Genomic DNA, 11,674 nt, shown 5'->3' with positions numbered 1-11,674 from the left:
CTCATTCCATAAATGAAACATAATTCAGACAGGTATCTGAATTAATTTACATTTCAGAGAGCAGGCAGCTTTTATCTGAAGGCCCTTTTAAAGAGACTCTGCTCACACAGCTTTAAGAAAGAAGTGAAGAAAAAAAACATGAATCAACTAAAACACCTTTATTGTAAACCATGGAAAAACATGCCGTGTGTGTTAGGAACTGTGAAGGGTACATTAAGGGACAGTGGTAGGTATTTTAGGAGATGTCCATGGTCTGTACATTTTCCTCCACGACCTCCAGGTTCAGCGGGGTCACGGTCTTCGTCAGCACACCGGTGGTTCCTCTTTTGTACTTGTAGTCGGCAGCTCTACATCGGGGGAGAAAAGACGTGAGGAATCATTACGTTTCATCTTAAACGGACCTGTTCCATTAAACGTGTCTTTGTTACGTTCATCACAGCATGCACTTCAGAAAGCCCTCTGACAGATAAAGGCCATGCAAGTTAGCAATGCAATACCAAAATGAGCTGGTTAGTAGTGATAGAGATGAGCGGGGGGGGGGGGGGTTAGGGTTTGCACTCTGCCACAACACGCTGCGTCTGTACTCACGGCTGATCTCCTCCTAGCCCAATTACTCTTCTAGCAGAACAAGCAACGAGACAACAAGTCAGCCAACAGGTCACCGAGTGACAGGAAGTTAATGATTACAGATCATGACATGCCATGTCCCAACATGCTCGCTGGTGATGAGAGATCGTGACATGGTGCATTCTGTCACGATCAGAGCAAACTTTCCCCGCGTGTGTGAAACATGACAATGGACTTAAACATTGACGTTTCATTGTTTTGGTGTGTAACTGCTCGTTTATTTTCGTTCTACGTTACTATCTGAAGTCATGTGATCACTGGAACGTATGACTACAACAAACATTTTATAGACCTGTTCCAAAAAAACAGGTTTGACCCTAAACTCGGTCAGATTATAGGTAGAGATTATAGGCCTTGGGTGATTAACATAAGATCTCCGTTCCTCTGCAAATGGTTTGATATCCATCACTTAACCTGCTTTCTGGAACAACCCCCGAGCCTTTCTGTAGCCGCTGCTCTCATACAGCCGTTATAGCTGATGGGACGGCATTGTTGTGGGAGCGTATGGTTCACCCTCTGGTTAACACGGTTAGCTCTGTCAGCACTTTTGCTGTTGTTTGAACTGTTAGCGCCCTTAGCACCGTTAGCTGCGAGCCACCACCATATTAGGTATGCATGCATACATACATACATACATACATACATACATACATACATACATACATAATTAAGGGTTTATTAGCCAAGATTGGTTGCAGACTGTAACTCAGATCGCACAAATAATAGTGCCATGATGTTGGATGTTGCAGGGACTGTGATGTGATATAGATATATATATAGATATAGATATAGATATAGATATAGATACACACAGTGGGTACGGATTCAGTATTCAGACCCCTTTAAATTTTTCACTCTTTGTTTCATTGCAGCCATTTGCTAAAATCGAAAAAGTTCATTTTTTTTCGCATTAATGTACACTCAGCAACCCATCTTGACAGAAAAAAACAGAAATGTAGAAATTTTTGCAAATTTATTAAAAAAGAAAAACTGAAATATCACATGGTCATAAGTATTCAGACCCTTTGCTCAGTATTGAGTAGAAACACCCTTTTGAGCTAGTACAGCCATGAGTCTTCTTGGGAATGATGCAACAAGTTTCTCACACCTGGATTTGGGGATCCTCTGCCATTCTTCCTTGCAGATCCTCTCCAGTTCTGTCAGGTTGGATGGTGAACGTTGGTGGACAGCCATTTTCAGGTCTCTCCAGAGATGCTCAATTGGGTTTAGGTCAGGGCTCTGGCTGGGCCAGTCAAGAATGGTCACAGACTTGTTCCGAAGCCACTCCTTTGTTATTTTAGCTGTGTGCTTCGGGTCATTGTCTTGTTGGAAGGTGAACCTTCGGCCCAGTCTGAGGTCCTGAGCACTCTGGAGGAGGTTTTCTTCCAGGATATCTCTGTAATTGGCCGCATTCATCTTTCCTTCAATTGCAACCAGTCGTCCTGTCCCTGCAGCTGAAAACCCCCCCATAGCATGATGCTGCCACCACCATGTTTCACTGTTGGGATTGTATTGGGCAGGTGATGAGCAGTGCCTGGTTTTCTCCACACATACCGCTTAGAATTAACGGCAAAAAGTTCAATCTTGGTCTCATCAGACCAGAGAATCTTATTTCTCATAGTTTGGGAGTCCTCCATGTGTTTTTTGGCAAACTCTATGCGGGCTTTCATATGTCTTGCACTGAGGAGAGGCTTCCGTCGGGCCACTCTGCCATAAAGCCCCGACTGGTGGAGGGCTGCAGTGATAGTTGACTTTGTGGAACTTTCTCCCATCTCCCTACTGCATCTCTGGAGCTCAGCCACAGTGATCTTTGGGTTCTTCTTTACCTCTCTCACCAAGGCTCTTCTCCCACGATTGCTCAGTTTGGCTGGACGGCCAGGTCTAGGAAGAGTTCTGGTCATCCCATACTTCTTCCATTTAAGGATTATGGAGGCCACTGTGCTCTTAGGAACCTTGAGTGCTGCAGAAATTCTTTTGTAACCTTGGCCAGATCTGTGCCTTGCCACAATTCTGTCTCTGAGCTCCTTGGGCAGTTCCTTCGACCTCATGATTCTCGTTTGTTCTGACATGCACTGTGAGCTGTAAGGTCTTATATAGACAGGTGTGTGCCTTTCCTAATCAAGTCCAATCAGTTTAATTAAACACAGCTGGACTCCAATGAAGGAGTAGAACCATCTCAAGGAGGATCAGAAGAAATGGACAGCATGTGAGTTAAATATGAGTGTCACAGCAAAGGGTCTGAATACTTATGACCATGTGATATTTCAGTTTTTCTTTTTTAATAAATTTGCAAAAATTTCTACATTTCTGGTTTTTTCTGTCAAGATGGGTTGCTGAGTGCGAAAAAATGCGAAAAAATGTATTTAGTCAGCCACCAATTGTGCAAGTTCTCCCACTTAAAAAGATGAGAGGCCTGTCATTTTCATCATAGGTATACCTAAACTATGAGAGACAAAATGAGAAAAAAAAAAAGAAAAAAAATCCTGAAAATCACATTGTCTGATTTTTAAAGAATATATTTGCAAATTATGGTGGAAAATAAGTATTTGGTCAATAACAAAAGTTCATCTCAATACTTTGTTATATACCCTTTGTTGGCAATGACTAAGTCTTCACAAGCTTTTCACACACTGTTGCTGGTATTTTGGCCCATTCCTCCATGCAGATCTCCTCTAGAGCAGTGATGTTTTGGAGCTGTCGCTGGGCAACACGGACTTTCAACTCCCTCCACAGATTTTCTATGGGGTTGAGATCTGGAGACTGGCTAGGCCACTCCAGGACCTTGAAATGCTTCTTACGAAGCCACTCCTTCGTTGCCCGGGCGGTGCGTTTGGGATCATTGTCATGCTGAAAGACCCAGCCACGTTTCATCTTCAATGCCCTTGCTGATGGAAGGAGGTTTTCACTCAAAATCTCACGATACATGGCCCCATTCATTCTTTCCTTTACACGGATCAGTCGTCCTCCCATTAATACAGGTAACGAGTGGAGGACAGAGGAGCCTCTTAAAGAAGAAGTTACAGGTCTGTGAGAGCCAGAAATCTTGCTTGTTTGTAGGTGACCAAATACTTATTTTACCAATTAATTCATTAAAAATCCTACAATGTGATTTCCTGGATTCTTTCCCCCCATTCTGTCTCTCATAGTTGAAGTGTACCTATGATGAAAATGACAGGCGTCTCATCTTTTTAAGTGGGAGAACTTGCACAATTGGTGGCTGACTAAATACTTTTTTGCCCCACTGTGTGTGTGTGTGTCTATATATATATATATATATATATATATATATATATATATATATATATATATATATATATATATATATATATATATATATATATATATATATAGATCGTGCTGTTCTGATTATGTGAGAAAAGTACACTTTTTTTTAAACTCACTTCTATGCATATAGTGGTGTGTTCTCTACATTATGACATTTTTCTAAATTTAGGTTTTAAAAAATTGCAGTATATCACATTGCTTGCAGTACCACAATATATTGTATCGTAACCCCTGTACTATGATACGTATCATATGGCTAGATTCCTGTCAATACAAAGCCCTACTATGTACGCTCAGAATAGCGTATTGAGCACCTTTAAAGTAAATTAAAAGTTTTACCATCCAGAAGTGATGACCAAAACTCACAAAAGTAACAAAGTAAAAAGTAAAAGGATGTTTAACATGTTAGGAATCCAAAGGAAAATAATGTAGGAGAACAGATCCAAGATGAAACTGCTTCAGAGCATAAAGCGCTGGTTTAGTCCTCACCTGACCCCCTTCTTGTTGGCCTCGTCGTGGGGCCGGATGTAGTCCAGCTTGCCCTTGGTGATGACGCACAGGTCAATGTTGCTGCCAGAGCCCAGGTCGTTAAAGATGCCCGCGGCGATGGCGTCTCGCACCAGCCGCTTGGCCTCCTCCTCCTTTGAAGAAAAGGAACAAACGGCGATTCTCAAATGAAAAGCAGCACGTTATCAGAGTGAGTATTGAACTCCTTATAGGACTGAGTGCGTTGTGGGTGAGAGGGTTACTGTAACTCACCTCCATGTCAGGCTTGTAGCGGTCCTCAAACACCGCCATGGCGGCCAGAGACCCAGAGCCTTTAGAAAAGAAAACAAGCAGAGACCTGTGTTCAGCTCAGAAACACAACACTGACAACCTGGAAGACTTTATGGAAGTCAGACTGTGTATGAGATCAGTCTGTGAATACAACTTCTATTAGAACTACTAAAACGCCAGGTGTATAATAACTATTATACACTTGGCGAGATTAATAAGCAAGGGCAAAGCTAGAGCGAGTCATCATCTCAGACGAGATAGTGGACCCCACATTGTTCCCTAACGCTGTGCAGTCCATGTGTGGATGTGCTTTAGTTTAGATCCTGATGGGCAGGTGGCACCTTTTACGGTAACATCTGCCATCAGTGTTTGTTTGTTTGTTTGTTTGTTTGTTTGTTTGTTTGTTTGTTTGTTTGTTTGTGTGTGTGTGTGTGTGTGTGTGACGCTTTGAGCAGTCACAAGAATAGAAATGTGCTAAATAAAAGCCCTTCAGCGGAAAGAAAGTGTGATCTTTTATAATTAACAAAAAGAGACTCAAGGTAAATCTTATTAACGGTAAATCACTAACCCTACTCTACTAGTAAAATCAAGTTTGATTTCCTGGTTCCTATTCATTTCTTGAAGAATATTTAAGCTACTAGACGGAACTTTTATTTGACTAGCATTGAGAATTACAACAATCTTTTCACCTATGTTCTAGTTAACCTTTGTAGGTCATACAGAGGCATCAGTTTTGAATTGAGGTTTCATAACCAGCCAAAAGTTCCTGATAGTGACTTTACATGTTTTTTGGGTATTTTATTTAAAGGGCGGTCAAAAGCAGGATTTTGTAAAAGTGTAGACCACTCAGAAAAAGCCCCCCCATCACACAACTGGACATTCAGGGTTGTTTACATCATTTCATAAGCATGTAAAGAAGTTTAAAAGGTCCATTGAAATAAGGCTGGAGGTGAAACATGAGGCGCGTGTAGGAACAGTGGTGTGTATGGTGTGTAGGACACTGACCCATGGTGACGTAGGGCAGCTTGTCAGTGGAGCCGTGAGGGTAGATGCTGTAGAGGTGAGGACCGTTACAGTCCACTCCACCCAGGACCAGAGCAGCACTGATGTAGCCCTGATACCTGAACCAACACACACACACACACGTGATTAACACAGATTCAAAGCAAGTACAAAACATATGAGACTGGTTTTTGGAAAATAAACGGCAATACCAATCGTTTGCATCGCTGTGACTAAATCTAACTTGATTTTCTTTTTATTTCACTGGAATAACCAAAACAGTCTATCAGGTTATTTTATATAGTTACTAGTGGTGCAACGGATCATAAAACGGTTCGGATCGCATCACTAATCAGAGTCACAGATTGGATCAGCACAAAAGAAGAAAGGGGTGCAAATATAGCTTTTAGAGATCCGTAGTTGCATTTTTTGCCACGATTACTAATTGCAGATCTCTGATGATCCATATTGTCAGATACAGATCCCATTGTTGTTTGATCAAAGCACTTGCTCTACAAATCTCCATCTAGCCCAAAAATCATTTCAACTGCTCTGAAGTCTGTGTAAAGCGTCTAAAATTCTAAATGTTATCTCTCTGTAGTCATCTATAGGGGTTTCTTCTTCATAAAAACACAATTCAAATGATAAGAAAATTAAATATTTTATTTTTATTAATTAAAACAATTCTAGTCATTAGAAGTTTTAATAAGCTGCTAAGAGCTCATAATTCATCCCCAATATCCATTTTATATTAATGTGAAAACATCTCCTTCAAACAACTAGATTTATTCAAGCAGTTACAAAAGCATAAATGATCGCATATTTTACTGAATATTGGCAGATATTGATCGTCAGTTAAACTTTATTTCACACTGTGATGGTTAACGTTAAACTGTGGAATAAAGCCATTGTTCACATGAGGCCGAACCATGACGGTGGATCCGTACAGTTCATGGATCCACAGTGGTCCGTTTACACCATTACTAGTCACAGTTTCTCCATAGAAAATCTACTCTATGATGGTTTACTGTATATTGAGGAGTGTACCTGAAGAGCATTTGCTTCAGCATGCGGTTGGCGGTGGCCAAGCGTGGCAGGCGGCCCGTGGAGAGGGCGTGCAGCTCCAGGTTGGAGGAGATGATCTGAGTGGTCATCTCTGTGTCTGCAGCTGTTCCTGCCCCGCAGCAGCTGGACAGCAACACAATGACACAGCAACCGGTCAGTTAGACAACAACCCTGGCTTCATCGCATGAAGCTTAAGAAGAAGAAAAACTCTACAAATCACATTTGATTCTCAAAGACACTATTTGTACACCTGTCACAATAAGAACCATGTCTTCTTATTGTACCATATATGGACATGAACAATATAATTTTTAAATTATCGATTTATCTTACGATAGGTGGACATGTCTCAATTACTTTTTTCATTCTCATCTTAACTTGTTTATCTCAGAATGAGTTTTCCCATCAGAAGACTCTGGCGTTGTTCAGACACTGCACATCTTTGCTTACAGAGCCTGAGAGTTTTTAATGTTGTGTTTGTTTGGTTTTAGAATAAGTTAATATTGTTTTCACATCCCAACTTCAATGTTTGACTATTCTCAAGAATCAAAAGTTCATTGCTCTTTCAAAGGGTGTACATTATCATGCTAGTATATTATCATTATGTCAGTGGCATAAAAATGGTCTTAAAATTACAATAATATTGTTTATCACGAGACTACAGATCATCCAATAAAAGTAGTTTTTGTTACAGGCCCAGCTATGTTTAGCATTAGAACATTCAAAAACCGCCCAATATGGTGCATTCAGCCCACAAAGACTCTTCTCTGGAGTCTTTCCATTTATCTTTCCATTTGAAAAAAAGTTATGTGTTGAACAGTGCAAGGACAATAAGAGTCATGAGCGAACCCGACTCCCAAACTCTGTCAGAGTTTACCGTTAACCCTTTGCTCCTGTCACTTACTAAATGTTGGGGGAGATGAAGTGGATCTTGGAGCAGTTCTTGTCTGCCACTATCATGCCCTCGGTGGCTCTGGTGTCAGCTCCGAGGACGACACCATCCTACACGGGGAAACACAAATCATCACTTAGAATCAGCAATGCTGCCTGCTTTAGTGCTTTTCAGCAAAGTAACAGTGAACCAATGAGGTGACACCGTCGGGTTTGTTTCTCTTGGGGCATTCAGTCAGAAGTCTAACACTTCCGGGCCTCGCCTAACACAGTTTTTCCTGCATGTTAACCTGCACAAGTGTGTGTTGGAAGGTGGTTTGATTAACCCGAATGGCCAACCAATCAGATAAAAACATAAAGACGCTGACCCAACCTAAAGTCAAAGATATCTTCATCAAAAATAACCCAACTTTATTGTTAAACTGGGCTCAACAATAAGGTTCGATAACAAGAGCCGTTATTTGATAACCGGTAATAAATTAAACTATTTGTACAGGGGCAAGTCAATTTTACTTGGGGAAAGTACATTTCTGACCAAAAAAGCATTAGCTTTTAACCTTGGCTAACACACAAGGTTATCCAGAATTTCATTACTTTCTTTGCAAATTAAATAAAGCTTTCTTTAAAAAAAAAAAAACCACTTAAACCATCTTATAGGGTAGACATTTCTTTAAAATGTTCTGAAGTTGTTAGGTTGTGCCTGCTATCGGTTGAGCAACAGTAGACTTCTGAGCCCATGGTGGGTAGGTAGGTCTAACACATGAATCCTCAACGTAGCCTATAAGTTTATTACCTCGGTTTGCCCATTTGTTGATGATCACACGACTAAAAAACTGAAAATTAAATTACATAATAAAAGGACAAAATGTGTGGTGAAGAGTCAAGTGAAGGTTTGAAGATCTTTACTTTAAAATTGTGAAGCCAGTGGTGAAGGGCTGATGATGCTTTGCCCATCTCGTTTGGACCTGAGACAGTATTTTCTGCCTGTTGCTGTTAATGGCTTGCATTATGATAGAAATGTGACATAATTATCAAAGCGGCTAATTTTCATCTGCAGCCCCGGGGCATGCTGCTGTAAGAACTCTAGAGGGAGATTAAACAAGGAGAGATATCCAGTGCTTCTGTTAAAAGATAAGACCTTTTTCTACCGCACACATTTGGGCCTGCTATAGCATCGAAGGCACAGGTGAAATGAATATCAATATATATCAATAAAGGCTTGCTCCTTCATCAAATGTAGTCATTGTGAATGATATTTGTTACACAGTCTGTGCCTCTCGTGCTATGTCAAGTCAAAATGTCAGCTGTAAAAAAAGGTCAGTTCATGTCATGTGGAATCTTGTGGCAGACTTATAAAAAGTTGTTGTCGGATAAGTGACATTAAATCCCAACAAGCAACATGGTTTCCGTCACTCACCTTGTAGACAACGCCACAGATGGTAGTTCCTGTTTTCCGAGCGGCAGGCAAGCTGCTTCCCACTTTGTTAGCTTCACCTTCCAAAAATGCATTTCTGAAAATAAATAATATTTTAAAAAAATTTAAGAGAAATAGGCGCCTTTAAATACGCATCACATCAAAGCAAAATGCTGCCAAATAATTATACATTTCAATAAAATGAGGCTACAATGTAATACAAAACGATATCTTGTGCAGTGAGGCCACAAATGTTCAACTCCAGATGACACACAGGAATTTTCAAGATCTCTAACAAATGTTACACTTGTTTTGGAGCTGTCCATACTCTTATTTCTGGGAAAGAATTTGCCCAAATATATTTGTTGTGACATTTCTGTTCATTAAAAAAAAAGTTTGAAAATATGTGCCGTTTGGTTTTTATGATGTCTGCTGTTCAGAACAAAAAACTGAATTATATTATAAATCTAGCTAAATTTTACATTCACGAATGAAAAATCTATAACATAACTGAAAACCTTTATCTGAAATGTTCTCAAACAAAACGCAAATGTACCAAACTATCCCGCTCTGTCAAAACACCCTCAGTTTTAAAGACTGTGAATATGTTAATTGTATGATGTCTGAGGTGCTGAACTTTTGTCCATTTGTTTTTTCTTGCATAGAAAGCCTCATTTCCCAGGTGTTGTAAACGTGTTACAGGCTCTGACAAACGGTCCGCATCAACAGGAGTACAACAGATCTGTCACTATGGCAACGTCTCTAACTATACTAAATCTACATGAATGAGTGGATTATTTTACTGGAACTATTAGTATGATTTTGAAGACTTTTATCATTGGACCATTTGGGCTTCACCAGCCCCGTTGGTGCACAACACGATGTTCAGTACAAAAAAACCCACTTTTAAAGCGGATAATTGCACCACCGTGGACAGTACTAACAGCTCACACACACAGAGCGTCATTACGTCTCTCCGGGTTCGGTCCGTTCTCCTCCACAGTGTTCTGTACACACTGACGTTAGCCAACGTAAGTTTAACGTTGCCGTACTCGGCTAGCGGTATCTACGCAGATAGCGCTATATGGCTGCATATCTCGGTAAGAGAAGCGTTTCTCTGTTATACTAGTATTCCGTGTAATGCACAGGTAACATCATACCGGATAAACGTCAACACGTGTAATATTAGCTTGGTAGGTGAAACGTGCATGTGAATCCTGGCGTGTGGGAAATGCCTGAGTCATTGTATGGAAGCCTAGCATCATTAAGAAAACGGCGTCAAAAACACGTTTGTTCTACGCGACGTCCTAATAAAAGGAGTCACAACTCATTCAACGCAGTAATGTAGTTATTCTGAGCTGTTTTTTATCCATTGAAAAGCGCTTACCTCTTGCAGTTTTCGAAACTGAAACCCCCGACCGGTGGCTGGCTTACTACCAATGTCGCCATCTTGGTGAATTGCGGATTGTGTTTCCCGGAAGTAGAGGAAGCGGCTCTTTGGGCTGCTGCTTCTTCTTCTTCTTCTTTGGGGGGTTTACGGCAGCCGGCATCCGCTATGCTGCATTGCTGGCCCCCTCTGGAACTAGTATGTCATCTGTATTGTAGATCCCTTTTAACTAGACCAAATACTATTGTATTCTCTTTCCATACTCTAGAATACTTGTTATTGCTGTATCTAACCAAATTTTCTTGACTTCATAGCTTCTCTTTCTGACTTTTGGCTGCTGCAGGACATTGGCAGTAGATGCTGTACTCTCTGGCTGGCCAACTCTCATCCTGGTCTACTTTTCCTGCTCCCTCCTGTCTCCTCACTCTGCTCGCTGTACTGCTCAATCAGCTATGAATGGAAAAGGTGTTCCCTTTTTTCTCTTGTTCCCAATGTTGCCACTCCTGGTTTAATTAAAAAAAAAAAAAAAAAAAATTCCCCCTTCAGATTTAGATAGTTCTATGTTTACGTCTATGTCTCTCTTTTTAACGGCTTCCTTTGTCATCTTGTCCACCTCTCTGTTCCTCTGAGTGGTCTATAGAGGTAAAGGCAAGAGGGAGATCAAAATGTAGGGGAAAAAAGTGATAGGTTGAAATAAACAATTACCAAATCTCATGATTATTTATGAAAAAAAATATGTCTCTAAGTCCCCCAAACCTAAAGGGTACTCTTAAGTCTTTAAGTCTTGGGGACTTAAGGGTACCCTTTTAGTCCCCCAGACAGTGAAGAATACATATCAACTGCAATAAAAAATACTGAAATTTACTTTTACTTGTTTTACAAAAAAAATGGAATATGCCCATTTTTTTAATGTAAAAATAAAAAAGTAGAGATGATAAAGATGATATTACTTTAATCAATGCTATAACGAAAAGAACCCAAAGGGGTTTTACACATGCATATACTGTAGTTTTATTGTAGTGCAACAAGAGGATAGTAAGACTTTGAATGACATTAATATTATATATAGTTATTTGTAAGGTATATACAGACAGGCACAATGTTTAGGAAATTAATTTGGATTCCTAACAAACAACTAACAAATTACCTCTATAGGGCGCTACAGTACCACTACAGGTAAGTGAGAATGTTCTAATTTGCTTGTACTTTGGGTGAACAAACCCATC

At 40.3% G+C, this 11,674-nt stretch overlaps 1 protein-coding gene across 1 annotated transcript; it reads right to left on the bottom strand.

Annotated features, from left to right (window-relative positions):
- Window positions 1-143: 143 nt before the first annotated feature.
- psmb7 (proteasome 20S subunit beta 7) lies at window positions 144-10,552 on the bottom strand. Its single transcript, XM_054611935.1, has 8 exons — window positions 10,449-10,552; window positions 9,065-9,158; window positions 7,661-7,758; window positions 6,739-6,879; window positions 5,695-5,810; window positions 4,672-4,730; window positions 4,402-4,553; window positions 144-347 (listed from the first exon to the last, which is right to left on the bottom strand). Exons 1-8 carry the CDS (start codon window positions 10,508-10,510, stop codon window positions 236-238), a joined length of 834 nt encoding a protein of 277 aa, XP_054467910.1. The 5' UTR covers window positions 10,511-10,552; the 3' UTR covers window positions 144-235.
- Window positions 10,553-11,674: the final 1,122 nt, after the last annotated feature.

The sequence above is a fragment of the Anoplopoma fimbria genome, chromosome 14, assembly GCF_027596085.1.
Source record: "Anoplopoma fimbria isolate UVic2021 breed Golden Eagle Sablefish chromosome 14, Afim_UVic_2022, whole genome shotgun sequence".
NCBI classification, from domain to species: Eukaryota; Metazoa; Chordata; class Actinopteri; order Perciformes; family Anoplopomatidae; genus Anoplopoma; species Anoplopoma fimbria.
The sequence above is the reverse complement of the archived record's forward strand: the minus strand, read 5'-3'. Positions and strand labels throughout refer to the sequence as shown.